Genomic DNA, 20,007 nt, shown 5'->3' with positions numbered 1-20,007 from the left:
TTATGTATATCATTCACACCGTATATATATATATTACTATGTATTAAGCAGAAATAGCATTAAGCACAAATATTACAGCAGTTACACAGCCTAAACTGGCCTATACTTTTACTATAATCCTGCCTATTCACTTATGCTGATATCCCATAACACCGTGCTTTGGCTAAAGCAGACAGGAAAGTTGTCAGGAAAAGGACATGTGTGTATTTTACCCAAGCAAGAGATAGACAGTTATTCCCACAGGCCAGTACTGGAATATCCCAAAGGAAGATGACATGATATGATTGTTCTAACCTGGTATAAACCTAGAAGTTACCTTCAAACACCAGTACCTGGAATGCTAGTATCCAAAACAAAGATAAGGAAAGGAACAGAGCAAGTTAATGAACTGGGACAAACTAATAGGCTGAATTTTAGTGACATGTAAAGAAATGTGTAACTTGTAAAATCATCCAATAAATACTACCAGCTGAAATGTGTAACTTTGTCCATGTAAGGTGAATGTGACAATGCTTCACAAGACAGCTTTCCAGAGACTAGTATCGTATAAAAACTATTTCCTGTACTATATTATTATTGGCTTATAGCAATAAACCTGACTGACATTCGTTATTTGCTCTATTGAGTATATTTCATAATGAACCAAAATGTGGTCAAGGAATTGATTATACAATTTATCAACGGGAACCACTGCCTTAGGACGTCCATGTGCAGCTAAATGTGCAGAGATTCCACATGCAAGCTGCAAAGTGTCAACTCCACAGGTTTTGAGAGTTGTGGTCTCTTGCACAAATACAGACAGATATCATCTTCCTTTCCAAATGCAAACGGATGGACATCATACCAAATGGACTAAAGGTAAAAAATCCACTGCTATCTACATACTACACAGACCGCAGTGAGAGATTATGCCATACTCTATCAAAGAAACTGAGGAACCACCTGATCAGCATCCTATATAGCAAACAGGAAAACATCAAAAAAGAGCTCTCTAACCTGGAGACTCTCATTAATAACCAAACTTCTATACAAACGGACTTCACTAAAATAAGACAGGAGATTACATTACTCACTTCACCTCTCTACAAAGGAAAAAGGACTGTAAGCTGTCTAATCTCCTACCTGCCACATGGGACCACAACCGTGGTACCCCCAACCCACCCAGCAATATCGTCAATCTATCCAACTACACACTCAGCCCAGAAGAAAAGTCTGTCCTATCTCAGGGACTCTCTTTCTGCCCTGCCACCCCCACCAACATGATACAGTTCTGTGGCAATCTGGAAGCCTACTTTCGCCATCTCCGACTCAAAGAATACTTTCAGGACCACACTGAACAGCGCACTGATACACCGGTACCCTCCCACCAACAGCACAAGAAGAAGAACTCCACATGGGCTCCTCCTGAGGGTCGAAATGACAGTCTGGACCTCTACATTGAATGCTTCCGCCGACGTGCACAGGCAGAAATTGTGGAAAAACAACATCGCTTGCCTCATAACCTAAGTCGTGCAGAACGCAATGCCATCCACAGCCTCAGAAACCACCCAGACATTATCATCAAACAGGCTGATAAAGGAGGTGCTGTTGTCATCATGAACAGGTCTGACTACCAAAAGGAGGCCGCCAGACAACTCTCCAACACCAAATTCTACAGGCCACTTCCCTCAGATCCCACTGAGGAATACACTAAGAAACTGCAACATCTACCCAGCACACTCCCTACACTAACACCGGAACAAATCAACATACCCTTAGAGCCGCAACCAGGATTATTCTATCTACTACCCAAGATCCACAAACCCGGAAATCCTGGATGCCCCATCATCTTGAGCATTGGCACTCTCACTGAAGGACTGTCTGGATATGTGGACTCTCTACTCAGACTCTATACCACCAGCACTCCCAGCTATCTCCGTGACACCACTGTAGAGATGTAGATGCTATCTGGAGAGCAGACTCTGCTGCAGCAGTAGAGCATAAAAACCAGTGTTTACATAAACAGTGGGTCTAGTAAAGTGCTTTATTCTGATTAGAGATGTAGATGTAGAGGCTCTCTACCCGAACATCCCACACACAGATGGAATACAAGCTGTCAGGAACAGTATCCCTGATGATGCCACAGCACAACTGGCTGCTGACCTCTGTGCCTTTACCTCACACACAACTATTTCAAATTTGATGACAATATATATCTCCAGATCAGTGGCACCGCTATGGGCACCCGCATGGCTCCACAATATGCCAATATTTTTATGGCTGACCTGGAACAACGCTTCCTCAGCTCTCGTCCACTCACGCCCCTTCTCTACCTACGCTACATTGATGACATCTTCATCATATGGACCCATGGGAAGAAGACTCTGGAAAAATTCCACCACAATTTCAACAGCTTCCACTCCACCATCAGCCTCAGCCTGGACCAATCTACACAGGAGGTCCACTTCCTAGACACCACGGTGCAAATAAGTGATGGTCACATTACCACCACCCTATACCAAAAACCTACCAACCACTATGCCTACCTTCATGTCTCCAGCTTCCATCCCGGGCACATCACATGATCCATTGTCTACAGACAAGCACTGAGGTACAACCGCATCTGCTCTAACCCTCAGACAGAGACAAACACCTACAAAATCTCCACCAAGCATTCTCAAAACTACAGTACCCGCACGAGGAAATAAGGAAACAGATCAACAGAGCCAGATGTGTACCCAGAAGCCTCCTACTGCAAGACAAACCCAAGAAAGAAACCAACAGGACTCCACTGGCCATCACATACAGTCCCCAGCTCAAACCTCTCCAATGCATCATCATAAACAGATAGCTAAGGGTTAATGTCTCTTTCACCTGAAACACCTGACCAGAGAACCAATCAGGAAACCGGATTTTTTTCAACTTTGGGTGGAGGGAAGTGTGTCTCTGAGTCTTTTGTCTGCCTGCCTGCTTCTCTGAGCTTTGGAGAAGTACTTTCTACTTTCTAGTCTTCTGTTTCTAAGAGTAAGGACAAAGAGATCAGATAGTAAGTTATATGGTTTCTTTTCTTTGGTATTTGCATGAATATAAGTGCTGGAATGCTTTGATTTGTATTCTTTTTGAATAAGGCTGTTTATTCAATATTCTTTTAAGCAATTGACCCTGTGTTGTATCATCTTAATACAGAGAGAACATTTGTATTTTTTCTTTCTTTTTTATATAAAGATTTCTTTTAAGACCTGTTGGAGTTTTTCTTTACTTCAGGGAAATTAAGTCTGTACTCACCAGGGAATTGGTGGGAGGAAGAAATCAAGGGGAGAGCTGTGTGTTGGATTGCTAGCCTGATTTGGCATTTCCTCTGGGTGAAGAGGAAAGTGCTTTTGTTCCAGGATTGGGAACGGAGAGGGGGAATCACTCTGCGTAGTTTCACAGAGCTTGTGTCTGGGTATCTCTCCAGGAGCATCTGGAGGGGGGGAAGGGAAAAAGGATTGTTTCCCTTTGTTGTGAGACTCAAGGGATTTGGGTCTTGGGTCCCCAGGGAAGGTTTTTCAGTGGGACCAGAGTGCCCCAAAACACTCTAATTTTTTGGGTGGTGGCAGCAGTACCAGGTCCAAGCTGGTAACTAAGCTTGGAGGTTTTCATGCTAACCCCCATATTTTGGACGCTAAGGTCCAGAATCTGGGAATAAGGTTATAACATGGTGTAGCAGCGGCGGGATATAGACAGAATCCAGAAGCCAGTAGGAATATTATATTTTTCTTTTCTCTGCTAAGGGCTTTTTAGCAGAGAGAAACAGTTTGGTTTTAAAAGGGAACCAGAGAGAATTTTTTTTTTTCTGCTCTCTAGCAGTTTGTGGTTTGCATATTAAGCGAGAAGACTGTTAAGGGTCTTTTGTCATGCAATAGCCCTCCCATTAGGAGGCAAGTACCAGCACTTATATGCATGCAGATAAAGTGGTTTTTCTGGTTTCCCTTAATTGAACATTAGCTAGAGAGAGAAAAGGAAAAAAGCACTGTTGCTAGGCAGACTTCAGGAGGCAACAGAGAGCCTGCAGTTCAGAAAATAAACACCGGAGGGCACCCCAACACAAAAAAACAGGAACCATGACTTCTAAGGCAAAGATTGACGCCGAAGAACAAATCAAAGACGCTGAACACAGGCGACAGATGGAGATGAAAGAAAAGGAAGAAAGCCTCCAACTGGCAGCCTTCCAAAGAGAACAGGCAGCCCAAGAGGCAGCACACAAAAGAAAACTAGAAGAAGAAGAGGTGGCCCACCGAAGGAAGCAAGCAGAAGAAGAGTTGGCCCACAGAAGGAAGCAAGAAGAAGAAGAGGTGGCCCACCGCCGAGAAATGGAAAAACAACAAAAAGAGAATGAAGAGAAGGAAAAACAGAGAAAACATGAACTGGAGATGGCAAAAGCTGGGCTGCATGTGCCAGCCAACCCTAACAACCCGGCGCCAAGTCTTGCTCCACAGCACAGGAAATTTCCCACCTACAAGGCAGGTGATGACACCGAGGCCTTCTTGGAAAATTTTGAAAGAGCCTGTCTTGGGTACAGCATCCCCGAAGACCAGTACATGGTAGAATTAAGGCCACACCTCAGTGGACCTTTAGCAGAGGTGGCAGCTGAAATGCCCAAGCCGCAAATGAATGACTATAAACTTTTTCAAACCAAGGCCAGATACAGGATGGGGATAACCCCAGATCATGCCCGTCGGCGCTTCAGAACCCAAAAATGGAAACCAGAGGTGTCATTTCCCAAACACGCCTACTACATTGCAAAAAACTATGAGGCCTGGTTAACAGGAAACAACATTCAAACCTTGGAAGAAGTGAACCTCCTCATACAAATGGAGCAGTTCTTGGATGGTGTTCCTGAAGACATCACACGGTACATACAAGATAGAAATCCCAAAACTATCGCTGAGGCGGGGGAGATTGGAGCCAAATGGATGGAACTGGCAGAAAGCAAAAAAGCTACTGTCAAGGGGAACGATTACCCCAGGGGGCACACAGACCATAAACCCTACAACCGAGGACAGCCAAAGACCCTCCATACCACCCAAGTAAAGCCACAGATACCCTACTCTTCAACCTCACCAGTCTCCAGTAACTCACCTCGGCCCAGTGACCCATCAGATGGAAGATGCTTTAAGTGTAATGAACCGGGACATATCAAGGCCAACTGTCCCAAGAACACCATGCGAGTGCAATTCATTACACCACCATCACCCTAAAGATCCCCAGGCCCAGAGGCCTCTCAAATACCCTTGGAGCGAAGGGAAAATTTGAGAGTGGGCGGAAAGAAGGTTACTGCGTGGAGAGACACGGGGGCACAAGTGTCAGCTATCCACCAATCCTTCGTTGACCCCAAATTCATCAACCCAAAGGCCAAAGTTACCATTTACCCCTTCATGTCACAAGCTGTAGACTTGCCTACAGCTGAACTGCCTGTCCAGTACAAAGGCTGGTCAGGAATGTGGACTTTTGCAGTCTATGACAATTATCCTATCCCCATGCTACTGGGGGAAGACTTGGCCAACCAAGTGAAGCGGGCCAAGAGAGTGGGAATGGTTACCCGTAGCCAAACCAGGCAAGCTTCCAGACCCATTCCTGTTCCTGAGCCGTCCACAGACGCCCCGTCTGTGTTACCAGAGACCCAGACAGAGGTAGTGGACCCGGATTCCATGCCTACCACTGAAACAGCCACAGCATCTCCAGTACCAGGCCCGGAACTGGAACAGCAACCAGCACCAGCAAGTGCAACCACATCTTCAAACTCAACGCCAGAGGGCGCCAGCGAGCCAAAACTGGCAGAAGCACACGACAGCCATACCCAAAAGGCTCAGCCAGAGCCTGAAATACCCTCAGGTGCACCAGCGGAGAGCGGTTCACCAGCAACGGAAACAACCCCATCACCTACATCGCTTCCAGAGGGACCAAGCCCAAGTCCACAGTCTGAGGAGGAACTGGTGACCCCAGCCTCAAGGGAACAGTTCCAGGCTGAGCAGGAAGCAGATGACAGCCTTCAGAAAGCGTGGGCGGCGGCACGGAGCACCCAACCGCCTCTCAGCTCTTCTAATCGATCCCGGTTTGTTATAGACCAAGGACTTTTATACAAGGAAATTCTTTCTGGTGGACACCGGGAAGAATGGCAGCCGCACAAACAGTTGGTGGTCCCAACTAAGTACCGGGAGAAGCTCTTAAGCTTAGCCCATGATCATCCCAGTGGCCATGCTGGGGTGAACAGAACCAAGGACCGATTGGGGAAGTCCTTCCACTGGGAGGGGATGGGCAAGGATGTTGCCAAGTATGTCCGGTCTTGTGAGGTATGCCAAAGAGTGGGTAAGCCTCAAGACCAGGTCAAGGCCCCTCTCCAGCCACTCCCCATAATTGAGGTCCCATTTCAGCGAGTAGCTGTGGATATTCTGGGCCCTTTCCCAAAAAAGACGCCCAGAGGAAAGCAGTACGTACTGACTTTAGTGGACTTTGCTACCCGATGGCCAGAAGCAGTAGCTCTAGGCAACACCAGGGCTAACACTGTGTGCCTGGCCCTAACAGACATCTTTGCCAGGGTAGGTTGGCCCTCTGACATCCTTACAGATTCAGGGTCTAATTTCCTGGCAGGGACCATGGAAAAACTGTGGGAAACTCATGGGGTGAATCACTTGGTTGCCACCCCGTACCACCATCAAACCAATGGCCTGGTGGAAAGGTTCAATGGAACTTTGGGGGCCATGATAAGAAAATTCATCAACGAATTCTCCAATAATTGGGACCTAGTGTTGCAGCAGTTGCTGTTTGCCTACAGGGCTGTACCACATCCCAGTTTAGGGTTTTCACCATTTGAACTGGTGTATGGTCACGAGGTTAAGGGGCCATTACAGTTGGTGAAGCAGCAATGGGAGGGGTTTACGCCTTCTCCAGGAACTAACATTCTGGACTTTGTAAGCAACCTACAAAGCACCCTCCGACACTCTTTAGCCCTTGCTAGAGAGAACCTAAAGGATGCTCAAGAAGAGCAAAAGGCCTGGTATGACAGACATGCCAGAGAACGTTCCTTCAAGGTAGGAGACCAGGTTATGGTCTTGAAGGCGCAACAGGCCCATAAGATGGAAGCATCATGGGAAGGGCCATTCACGGTCCAAGAGCGCCTGGGAGCTGTAAACTACCTCATAGCATTTCCCAATTCCTCACTAAAGCCTAAAGTGTACCATGTTAATTCTCTCAAGCCTTTCTATTCCAGAGACTTACAGGTTTGTCAGTTTACAGTCCAGGGAGATGATGCTGAGTGGCCTGACGGTGTCTACTACGACGGGAAAAAAGACGGTGGCGTGGAAGAGGTGAACCTCTCAACCACCCTGGAACGTCTGCAGCGGCAACAAATCAAGGAGCTGTGCACTAGTTTCGCCCCATTGTTCTCAGCCACCCCAGGACGGACTGAACGGGCATACCACTCCATTGATACAGGTAATGCTCACCCAATCAGAACCCCACCCTACCGGGTGTCTCCTCATGCCCAAGCTGCTATAGAACGGGAGATCCAAAACATGCTACAGATGGGTATAATCCGCCCATCTACCAGTGCATGGGCATCTCCAGTGGTTCTGGTACCCAAACCAGATGGGGAAATACGCTTTTGCGTGGACTACCGTAAGCTAAATGCTGTAACTCGTCCGGACAACTATCCAATGCCACGTACCGATGAGCTATTGGAAAAGTTGGGACGTGCCCAGTTCATCTCTACAATAGACTTAACCAAGGGGTACTGGCAAGTACCGCTAGATGAACCTGCCAAGGAGAGGTCAGCATTCGTCACCCATGCGGGGGTGTATGAATTCAATGTCCTTCCTTTCGGCCTTCGAAATGCACCCGCCACCTTCCAGAGGCTGGTAGATGGTCTACTAGCTGGACTGGGAGAATTCGCAGTTGCCTACCTCGATGATGTGGCCATTTTTTCAGACTCCTGGCCCGAACACCTACTACACCTGGAAAAGGTCTTTGAGCGCATCAGGCAGGCAGGACTAACTGTTAAGGCCAAAAAGTGTCAAATAGGCCAAAACAGAGTGACTTACCTGGGGCACCAGGTGGGTCGAGGAACCATAAACCCCCTACAGGCCAAGGTGGATGCTATCCAAAAGTGGCCTGTCCCAAGGTCAAAGAAACAGGTCCAATCCTTCTTAGGCTTGGCCGGATACTACAGGCGATTTGTACCACACTACAGCCAAATCGCTGCCCCATTAACCGACCTAACCAAAAAGACCCAGCCAAATGCCGTTAAGTGGACTAATAAGTGTCAAGAGGCCTTTACCCAGCTTAAGGCAATGCTCATGTCTGACCCTGTGCTCAGGGCCCCGGACTTTAACAAGCCATTCCTAGTAACCACAGATGCATCTGAGCGTGGTATAGGAGCAGTGCTCATGCAGGAAGCAACAGATCACAACTTCCATCCTGTCGTGTTTCTCAGCAAGAAACTGTCTGAGAGGGAAAGTCACTGGTCAGTCAGTGAAAAGGAATGCTATGCCATTGTGTACGCCCTGGAAAAGCTACGCCCATATGTTTGGGGACGGCGGTTCCAACTACAAACTGACCATGCTGCACTAAAGTGGCTTCATACTGCCAAGGGGAACAACAAGAAACTTCTTCGTTGGAGTTTAGCTCTCCAAGATTTTGATTTTGAAATTCAACACATCACAGGAGCTTCTAACAAAGTTGCTGATGCACTCTCCCGTAAGAGTTTCCCAGAATCCAGTAGTTAAAAAGTGTTCTTAAAATGTAAAAGTCTGTTAGTTATATACTTAGTAGTATATGTAAAGGTGCATGTGTTGTATTAATCTGTTTATTTTCAAGTTCTAGAAGGAAATTGCCGCCAGTGAGCTTCCCCACTGTCTGCAATTTGGGGGGCGTGTCATAAACAGATAGCTAAGGGTTAATGTCTCTTTCACCTGAAACACCTGACCAGAGAACCAATCAGGAAACCGGATTTTTTTCAACTTTGGGTGGAGGGAAGTGTGTCTCTGAGTCTTTTGTCTGCCTGCCTGCTTCTCTGAGCTTTGGAGAAGTACTTTCTACTTTCTAGTCTTCTGTTTCTAAGAGTAAGGACAAAGAGATCAGATAGTAAGTTATATGGTTTCTTTTCTTTGGTATTTGCATGAATATAAGTGCTGGAATGCTTTGATTTGTATTCTTTTTGAATAAGGCTGTTTATTCAATATTCTTTTAAGCAATTGACCCTGTGTTGTATCATCTTAATACAGAGAGAACATTTGTATTTTTTCTTTCTTTTTTATATAAAGATTTCTTTTAAGACCTGTTGGAGTTTTTCTTTACTTCAGGGAAATTAAGTCTGTACTCACCAGGGAATTGGTGGGAGGAAGAAATCAAGGGGAGAGCTGTGTGTTGGATTGCTAGCCTGATTTGGCATTTCCTCTGGGTGAAGAGGAAAGTGCTTTTGTTCCAGGATTGGGAACGGAGAGGGGGAATCACTCTGCGTAGTTTCACAGAGCTTGTGTCTGGGTATCTCTCCAGGAGCATCTGGAGGGGGGGAAGGGAAAAAGGATTGTTTCCCTTTGTTGTGAGACTCAAGGGATTTGGGTCTTGGGTCCCCAGGGAAGGTTTTTCAGTGGGACCAGAGTGCCCCAAAACACTCTAATTTTTTGGGTGGTGGCAGCAGTACCAGGTCCAAGCTGGTAACTAAGCTTGGAGGTTTTCATGCTAACCCCCATATTTTGGACGCTAAGGTCCAGAATCTGGGAATAAGGTTATGTCACGAGGAAATAAGGAAACAGATCAACAGAGCCAGATGTGTACCCAGAAGCCTCCTACTGCAAGACAAACCCAAGAAAGAAACCAACAGGACTCCACTGGCCATTACATACAGTCCCCAGCTCAAACCTCTCCAATGCATCATCAGGAATCTACAGCCCATCCTGGACAATGATCCCACACTTTCACAGGCATTTGGTGGCAGGCCAGTCCTCGTCCACAGGCAACCTGCCAACCTGAAACATATTCTCACCAGTAACTGCACACCACACCATAGTAACTCTAGCTCAGGAACCAATCCATGCAACAAAACTCGATGCCAACTCTGCCCACATATCTACACAGCAACACCATCACAGGACCTAACCAGATCAGCCACACCATCACCGGTTCGTTCACCTGCACATCCACAAATGTAATATACGCCATCATTTGCCAGCAATGCCCCTGTAGTGAGGCGGTGTGGCTCTCCTCCTCCTCAGGGAGGGTCGAGCCTTGCCAGGGGCCGGAAGGGGCGGGGCCACGGGTACTAGACCCGCCCCTCAGAGGGTCAGGAGGCGACCCAGAAGTATAAAAGCCAGCCGGCGGCGCTCAGTTGGAGTCCAGCCGCCAGCGGGAGCAGACCTGCCAGAAGGTGCTCGTGGCTGGGAGGCTGCTGAGGCCAAGCGCAGTTGCCCTGACTGGTCGGAGTTTCCCCGCGCCTGCTACGACGAGGAGCTGCCAGAGCTTCCCCACGCCCACTACGAGGAGGGACTGCCGGAGTTGCCCCGTCCCTGCTGTTACCCCGAGGAACCCCCGGAGCAGGCCTGGCTGGACTTCCCAGAGGTACTGCCGGATCTACCACCCAGCCCCAGCCGGGAGAGGCCCATGCTACTGGACTTCCCAGGGCCTGATGCCACAGAACAGGTAGACCCAGAGGGGGAGATTGGAAGTAGCCCGGGGGCAGCCGACCCCAGTGTGTTGCGGTCAGGAACCCCACTGACCGTTAGCAGTGATAGCCGCTACTAGGGCCCCGGGCTGGAACGCAGGGGAGTCGGTGGGCCTGCGTTCCCCCTGCCACCCGTACCCGGGTGGCAGAATCCCCCTCTCCCTGGCCTAAGGAGGCCATCAAGTCCAGCGACTGACTGCTCGACCCTGAGCCACAAGGGTCTGAGCCTTTGTAACTGTGTGTTTGGTGCCTTGCCCGAACCAAGGGCTGGGCCCCTCTAACTGTGCCATTGCTCGGTCCTGCCCCAAAGGGCCCGAGCTGCATGAACTATCGACTGCTCGATCCTGAGCCACGAGGGTTGGAGCCTTTGTAATGGTGTGTTTGGTGCCCCACCCGAACCAAGGGCCTGGGCCCCTTTAACTGTGCTACTGCTCGGTCCTGCCCCAAAGGGCGCGAGCTGCCTGAACTATTGTTGCTCAGCCCTGGGCCAAGAGGGTCTGAGCCTCTATAACTTTGTGTTTGTTGCCCAGAAGGCCAGGGCCCCGAGCGATTGTGTAGCGTCGCTCAGCCCTGAAGAAAGGGGCTGACGTAGACGACGTGTATCAAGGCTGGTGTGGCTCCCCTCCTCCTCAGGGAGGGTCGAGCCCCGGCCGTGCGCCTTTACAGCCCCTCTGCTATGTACATCGGCCAAACTGGACAGTCGCTACGGCAAAGGATAAACGGACACAAATCAGATATTAGGAATGGCAATATACAAAAACCTGTAGGAGAACACTTCAACCTCCCTGGCCATACCATAGCAGACCTTAAGGTGGCCATCCTGCAGCAAAAAAACTTCAGGACCAGACTTCAAAGAGAAACTGCTGAGCTTCAGTTCATCTGCAAATTTGACACCATCAGCTCAGGATTAAACAAAGACTGTGAATGGCTTGCCAACTACAAAACCAGTTTCTCCTCTCTTGGTTTTCACACCTCAACTGCTAGAACAGGGCCTCATCCTCACTGATAGAACTAACCTCATTATCTCTAGCTTGCCTGCAAATATATACCTGCCCCTGGAAATTTCCACTACATGCATCTGACGAAGTGGGTATTCATCCACGAAAGCTCATGCTCCAAAACGTCTGTTAGACTATAAGGTGCCACAGGATTCTTTGCTGCTTTTACAGATCCACGGCTACCCCTCTGATACTGGTCTCCTGGTTGTTTGTGTATGTAGAAGGGACCATCAGAACATTTAAGCAATCGCCCTTTCAAATAATTATGGTGTTTGGCCCGAACTCAAGAAAGCTTTGCGATTCAGGCATGTATTTAAGTACATACGTGAGTGCATTCCTGAATAGGGGTAACTTAAGCAAGTGCTTAAGAGCTTTTCTGATTCTGGGTTTAAGAGTACAGTGGACACTTTTGATTAATGTGGCAACCCCTTTGGCAGACATAGTTAGTTACCTAATCTAACAGAATTCAGTAATATCATTCGGAAATATCTTTTTGAAAATCTTAAAGTCCCAGATGATGAATTAGATTCCATTGGGCAAATTAATTTAGAAGATGAGTTACATTTTGGTAATTCACAAATTTACTGTTCTGTTTTCTGAAAAAAAAAATTGACACTGATCATCTTTATCAGAAGTCCTTCATTGTCTGAAATACAGTGACACTCTTCCTTTAATTTTTCCCAAGGGCTCAAAATATGTTGATGACCTAGTTCAGTTGCACATCAGCAGTACATTTTGCTGTCAGATAGAAGACGTGGAGTTTAGGAATAACAGTGGTACCCCTTCTCACTTGGCCAATAAAGACTAAGCAAGTGAAGTCAGAAAAATTCTGCAGATATGAAGAGTCTACCTGCTAAACCATGAAGAGGCAACAGTGATAAATGTTACAGATTCATACAAGCTAGAAATAAAAAGACTTACTAGATCATCTACTCCTTCCTGCTACCAAGGCAGGTTCATTCTCTTTAGCATATTCCATAGTACTTGATGCAGTCCAGTTTCAAATAACTTTAGTCATAGGACTGACACCAGTTCCTTTGAGAAGATATATGACATCCAAAGGGCCAAATTTCATCATCACATACATGTGTGGAACATCTGCTGATTTCCATGAGTTTCATTCATGCCCTTACGTAGGCCAAATTCTGCACTCTCAAGTATCTTTCTTTGATCTCAGTGGGAATTGTACAAACATAAAGGGCAGAATTTGGATCATCTTTAAGAAGCTTCTCAATCTCAACCTAAAGTTACCTCCATTAAATTTCAACCCAGCTCATGGTCAGATTTTCTGGCTAATGCAGAGGTGTGGCCAGACACTTCTAATGGGAAGGGGAACAAAGAATAATAGGGAAGATAATTTCATATTAAGGGAAATGCCACAACAAAAGAAAATCTTCAGCCTTCCTGATTTTTCCAGGATAACAAGGAAGAATGGGAGACAGGTCACTCTACATCTGAGTTCTTGACTGTCTTGTCCCAGAAAAGGTAAATAAAATATTGCTCTGGGTCTATGTAATATATTGAATCAAGACAACAAACATGGAGAAAGCTAAACAGACTGATTTCTTTCTCACAGAAAATTATGCTTTGTTTACCATCAAATGAAATATTATGGAATTATGTGATCACAATTTTTGCCCCCCAAAAGGAATAATGAACCCATATGTCATCCGATTTATTATCCTGAGGAGGCACCTCAAAAAGTAACTTATTCCTCAGATACTCTTCTCTCTCCACATCTGCACATAATGTGCAGCCAAAGTTTGGTGGTGTACACTTTCAATTTCAATGCTATCAGATGATAGATAACCGATTTTCTTCTAATATATTATGTCTACCAGTTGTCATTTCTTCCTTGCTAACATTATCTTAAGAAGATTAATATTATTTACATGTATTGAATCTAAATTTAACTGATTCCAGAGGCAAAGGTTTCTTCCTACCTGGAGAAGGAGGTCGGAAGCTGGTTTGACCCTTTGTTGGAAAAGCACACTTAGCATTCGATTCTGTTGTTCCAAATCAAAAACTCTTGTTTTCAGCTTTACACATTCTTCCCTCAGATCCTACAGCACAGGAGAAAACAGGAGGATTGAGGAAAAAATGCAGTGAAACTCTTGAAAATGCTTTATGGAATAGGAGGCTTCAGAAGAGACAAATGAGTAAAATTTTCAAAATAGCACAAATAAATCAGAAAAAAAGATACTACACCATTTCCCTGATTATTTGATTATTAAAATATAATATTTAAAATGCATGAAATCAGACATATTAGTTACAGTACACACACTTTGGAGTGCAATGTCAGTTAGACCTTAGCAGCAGTGTGTTTTATTGTATTGATATGGTCATAAACTGAATCAGAAACAGGGGCGGCTCCAGGGACCAGTGCAAGAAGCGCGTGCCAAGGGCGGCAAGACGTGGGCGGTGGCCTGCCGGTCACTGTGGGGGCGGCAGTCGGGCAGCCTTCAGTGGCTTGCCTGTGGGAGGTCTGCCGGTCCTGTGGCTTCGACGGTGGGTACACCAAAGGCGCGGGACCGGCAGATCACCCGCAGAACCACTGCCAAATCTGCCGAAGGCCGCCTGATTGCCGTGCTTGGGGCAGCAAAAAACACAGAGCAGTCCCTGATCAGAAAACATTAAAATAATTATGTTGTCATAGAACTGGACTGTGTCTTTAAGCAAAGCCCTAATATACCATGGGGTTCTTTGTAAGCTACACCATTATAGGAGTAGACCAAGGAGGCATTATGCCTTGGAGATACTCCTCCAAAATCCCCTCCCCTCCCTGCTTCTGCTTGCTGTGGAGTAGAGCAAAGTATACCACCGCCCATGCTGGCTCAGCTGTACTGGCTGTTGCATAGGGAAGGGCGGGAGGAGTGCCAAGGCTCTCCTCTTTCCATTCCTCTTCCTGTCCACTGGCTCTGAACTAGCCACTCTAGAGATGGCTTGGCCATAGACAGAGGTTGATGAGCCTGCTACAGCATTGGCTGAGAAAGCTCATCCCAAGTTTTATGGGTTCACTCAGTTCAATTGTCAATAAGGGCTACCACTTGTAACCTGATGACCCTAGATGGGTTGTCTGCAGCTGAGATTGTACTTGGGATCTCTGGTTCTTAAAGCATGAAGACCTTGTGCCTGAGCTGAAAGGTCCAGGTCAATTAGCCAAAGGTTGCAGGTTCATCAACCTTTACCTTTTGCTCACCCACCTGTAGAAGTGGACAGAGCGCCACTTATAGCCCACCTATACCCACCTCCAAGGGCTTGCAAAGTGTTGTAAAAATGATTCTCACTCCTCTTTACTCCCTTAGGTGGCCACAAAGCCCAAATCACAGTTCAGAACAGAGTGAACAGAGGTCTGATAAACTATGAAATCAAGTATGTGGTTTTTTTATATACCCAGCATAATTCCATACCATACAATATTTCAGTTGTCTAATTTTGATGATGCAGTTTGTAACTGACAGGACCAACAATAACTTTTTAAAGAGAAGCTGAGTAATTTAGCCCAATACTTTTATCTACTTTAAAACTGTTGTAGTCTAATGGGAATTGTTATACTCTAAGATTTTTAGAACATGTCTATCACCTCAGCATCTAAGACACCAGCAAAGCACTTCAAGCATTGCTTAAGTTTAAATACATGAGTAGACCTACTGAGATTAAGCATGTGCTTAAGTGCTTTGCTGTACTCAGGCCTAAGTGCAGAGCCTAAAAGTTTGTTCTCTTTGCAGTCCCCATTCTGCTAGCAAAACATTAATCAGAATAAAGCACTTTACTAGACCCACTGTTTATGTAAGCACTGGTTTTTATGCTCTACTGCTGCAACAGAGCCTGCTATCCAGATAGCTGAAGGAACATAACCTAACGAATGCGTTATTCTCAGAGCTGCAGTGACATCTTTGATGCTGTGCTGCATAATCCATGAAATAAACATTAGCCATCTTGGTGGATATTCCACCACAATTACAAGGGGCAAGGAGAATCTATGCTTGCCGAATTAAAAATGAAAAAAGTAATATGCAAATACATTTTAATAACAATTGCAAACAATAGCAAATGAAAAAAAACGAACAAAAGAAATTATATTAAGGAATGGCTTTTGTCAGTGTCTGTAACCCTTTCATTGCTCAACTCTTCTGCAATTTCTGTGCTGTAGCAGAATGTGGTGACTTTTCTTTACACTGTTGATATTCCAGTGGAACTTCGAACCTTAAAGTATTTGGTACATGGAACAAAACCTGGCACATATTCTGAACCACATGAGTATACCTAGCAATTGATACATTTAGCAGCACACAAGTATGCTGAATATAACATATTGAATCCATTTTTTGTACTGCTCTCCCTCCAGTAGCAGGACTGAAGTGTTTGTTGATTACACAGTATTTTAAGGCTGCATAAGGCTGCAACTGGCCTGATGGTACAACTTAGCTGAAAGTATATTTAAATATCAATTTTCGATATTGGCATAGGACTTCCTTTTGTTGGCCATTTAAGGGAACACAGGATTTTGCCACAAAGTGGACTTCAGTAGGGTTCAGGCAAACTTTGACTCAAAATCTCTGCACAAGTTATACAATACAGGTGGCAGTCTTCTTTGAAGGACATGGCATCTCTGTGTTATAGTCAATATGAACTTCAAAAATCAGAAAGGATTGCAACTCTAGTGGTACTTGGTGTAAGCAAAAACTGCAGGCACATTTATTCCCACAAAAAGTGTAACCACTCTCATTTTTTTTTTTTAAATTTAGAGCAGCTGCTACCCACTGGCATTGCCTAACTGCCTTTATTTTTCATCACATGGTGAAAAACATACCTCCTGCTTCCAATATGCTTGTCCGTCAGTAGTGTTAACAACGTATTGACCCGCAAAGGAGCATGAACCTGATGAGGTAGCATCTCAGAGTGGGAAATTATAGTCAGGGTAACCAAAGTGCCTGTCTCCAGCAGCACCAGTTCTTATCTAGAGTGTACTATAGCCAGCACGGAGAATACAAAAGAGGTCACCACACAATGAGAAAACCTTGCCCTGAGACCATTGGAAACATGCTGAAATATCTTTAGTTACAGAGGTATCACTGGATGAATTATGAAGTTATTTTCCCTGGATACATTACCGCGATAGTGCTTATTTTAAATGGTTCTAAAGCTGTCCAAGTTGTATATCTGATGCCTTCCAAAATGATGAGGCAATGATATCTATCTGAGGTGTAGTGAAACCCTTAAGCTTTAAATCTCTGAGTGAAAACCCCTGCTAAAAACTCTCATCTATTAACTTATATGGGACAGTGTTTCTCATCTGGGGAAACACAAACACCAAAGCCCCTCTTTACATGGCTTTCACAAATAATCAAAGAAATTAAAACTGAGCCCTAGCTGCTATAATGTAGTTTAAATACTGAGTTCACTGAAGAGGAAAAATGCTTCATGGGAACTCACAATTTAAAACAACATTGCAGACATAGCAATGTTGCCTCTCAAACTTTTCCTTTTAAGAGCCAAACCATGGAAGTTTATATGACTCCAACTTTGGACTTCTTGCTCAAGAGCAAGAGTAAAATTTTTGGCACATTACCAAGCAAGATGCAGCAAACTGTTCCAACACTAATGCCATTCACAGAAAGGTGAAAAAAAGCATTAACAGAAAATTAACATAAGAATATTTATGTAAAGTAGCAATGCCTGCTTATATTAAATCAAAAGAGTAAAATGATCAGTAGGCATGTTGTGTCATAATTAACAAAACCTGAAGTATATCATGATGCACATTGCTAAAGGTAGAACTAATGGGTATTAAAAAAGTGATACTACAAATATCTCTTTCAGTACTGTAGTATCTGAATGTCTCACAATCTTTAAGGTGTTTATCCTTACACCACCTACTGCACTATTCCTCGATATCAGAACTATTCTTCCCCCGGCTGGCAAATGATGCTTTTTCTTCAAATTCTGGAAATCCACTGCCTTTCCTTTGAATACATTTCCTCTGTTGTAATGCTCAGTTCCTGTCCACACATTCACCATACACAGCACTGAAGGTCACCTGTAGCACCAGATAACAGGTGGCAAGATTTTAAAGATCAGAAAGGGCAAAATTAAATGATCATGCAGATCCTAGAGCAGAGAATGTGGGTCAGCACTTGCCTGAAAGGACTCAAGTGTAGCAGAGTGACAAGCAAAGGTCAGATCTATGGAGCAATCTGCAATTCCATTATGCACTATAACTCCAATGTCACAATGTTGATCCAGATCTTAAGGAAAATTTAGACCCAAGCACCCAGCCCCACTTTTTCAACTGGACACTAGGGATCTCTGGAGAGGGGACTGAAACCTCACACTGGCTGCAGAGATATTCCATGCAGTTTACTCCAGCCTACTGTCTGGAGCCTGCTTCTAGGGTGTTAGCCCGACCAACACTCTCCAGCAGGAGTTCCCCACTGCCTACCTTTTCCCAGGCCCCTTCCCATGTGTTGCCACATAGGAAATCCCAGCAGAGATAGTTTACAAACTGTGCAGGGGATGTCACCTCCTGTGTAAGGCTTCAAAATACTGCCTCCCTCTTTGCTCAGGGGAATTACCTGGGTTTAATTCTGCCATGTAGAGTTAAGCCATCCGTGGATACAAGAAGAATGATGGTTGATGACCTGCACAGAAATCAATGGGGCTGTGCAACCTACCCACCAGCAAACACACAAAACGTATTTTGTGGGTTTGTCTCAAAATCATTTGCTGATTATCTGACTTCTCAGATTTTCCAGAGGTAAACCTGCTATTTATAAGTGGGGAGAAAAATGCAAACAAATTTTCTGCATAAAAAGGTGAAATTTTGCTCTGGGACTAATTCAGGAAAATTCCCAATTTCACACATTTTCTGCATGTGCCTGGTAAAAAGCAGGCCACATAAGAGGAATTTCATATGTATTATAACAAATGACATACTCCAAAAGTGCACATTTAAGACTGTAATTCCATCTCAAGGTTTCAGTGACACTGATAAATTACTCAAGCTTTGCTCTCTCAGTTTCTCTCATCAGAATCCCTCAGCGGAATCAGTCTTCTCATATACTGAGGGATGTACAGTACTTTATCCCTTACATTACAGTATGTACTTAATTTAAACAAAAATTAGCCCTTGCGGAGCAATTTCATATTCACAATAAAACATACCCAGTATATGTTACTGTGCAATATTACTCTTCTTGAATCTTTGAAAGCTCTCAGCTTGTCTTCATGCCTCACTATGCCCCAGAGGTGTGTTATCTCACTGCGGCATGACTTGATGTGTCTTACTGCTTAGCTGCACTATGGTAGATTTATCTGTTTACTAGTTATTACCTGGATTTGTATAGCTACTACTTTTTGTGATTGACCTGAAGAGTCCAATTTCTTACACTATTGTCTTCCTCTCCTTTCTTATAAATGATCTCAATATGAACAGAGGTATGAGTACTGTAACAGTTAACATTCATTAGCATTTAGAAGAGTACCCTCCTGATTCCATGGACATTAAATTAGTTGGTATTACTCAGCAGTAGGTAAGCAGCAGTTAAATCCCATCAATACTCAGCAAATTACTTTATTAAATGTATTTAAATCCATTTTTATTATATCTGTACAAACTCCATGGTTCCTACGAGTTTGGGTGGGTCCATTATTGGGAAATTATATTGTCATCAAAAAATCTGACTATCAGTGTAAAAGAATTCAGAGACCTTCTCTCTGCTTTTGGAAAACAATCACAATGTTTCCCAAATTATAGACTACAATATGGAGACTGAAACTCTACCAAATATTTCACCATTATGTGATTTTGCTTTATGTACTCAAGGATCAGTCCTCCGCTTATACGTAGAACAGATATAGCAAGAACAGCAGAAGTGCAATCTTCCCCACGCTGCCTTGCCTCATATCTGACCTGCGTGGACCACCACTAGGCTTGAGTGTGCAGTATCATTTCCAAATCTATGCAGGGTAGAATTGTGGGTACGGAGACAAAGATATTGTTCTGAAGACATGGAGGTGAGGAATGGAACTGAAAGTGGCATCTATGGAGCCATTCTGTAGTCACAGTTACTGAGTGTAGGGCTTTAGCAAACATTAATTATCCCCTCTATATACTCCCTCCACGGATCATCACAGTTTGTGAACATGGTGGCTACACTCCAGGATATTCCTGCATGGCCTACCTACAAATCCCTCTCTACACAGCTGTGATATGGCAGAGAGCTGCTAAAGAGCACAGTTTCCATAGCATGGGGCTGAAGCATCTCCTGTACATCTTCTTCACTGCTCAGTCTTAGAATATCCATTCCTCCGCTGTGTATATGGGAGCCT

The 20,007-nt window shown here is 44.9% G+C and overlaps 1 protein-coding gene across 3 annotated transcripts in view; it reads right to left on the bottom strand.

Annotated features, from left to right (window-relative positions):
- Positions 1-20,007, bottom strand: part of NCKAP5 (NCK associated protein 5) — a 375,692-nt gene that overhangs the window by 114,094 nt on the left and 241,591 nt on the right. For all 3 annotated transcript variants that reach the window (XM_030580665.1, XM_030580667.1, XM_030580666.1), the window contains one exon: positions 13,617-13,736. In XM_030580665.1, coding sequence (XP_030436525.1) covers positions 13,617-13,736 — 120 coding nt within the window. The remainder of the gene's footprint in view (positions 1-13,616; positions 13,737-20,007) is intronic.

This window comes from Gopherus evgoodei, chromosome 11, assembly GCF_007399415.2.
Source record: "Gopherus evgoodei ecotype Sinaloan lineage chromosome 11, rGopEvg1_v1.p, whole genome shotgun sequence".
NCBI classification, from domain to species: domain Eukaryota; kingdom Metazoa; phylum Chordata; order Testudines; family Testudinidae; genus Gopherus; species Gopherus evgoodei.
The sequence above is the reverse complement of the archived record's forward strand: the minus strand, read 5'-3'. Positions and strand labels throughout refer to the sequence as shown.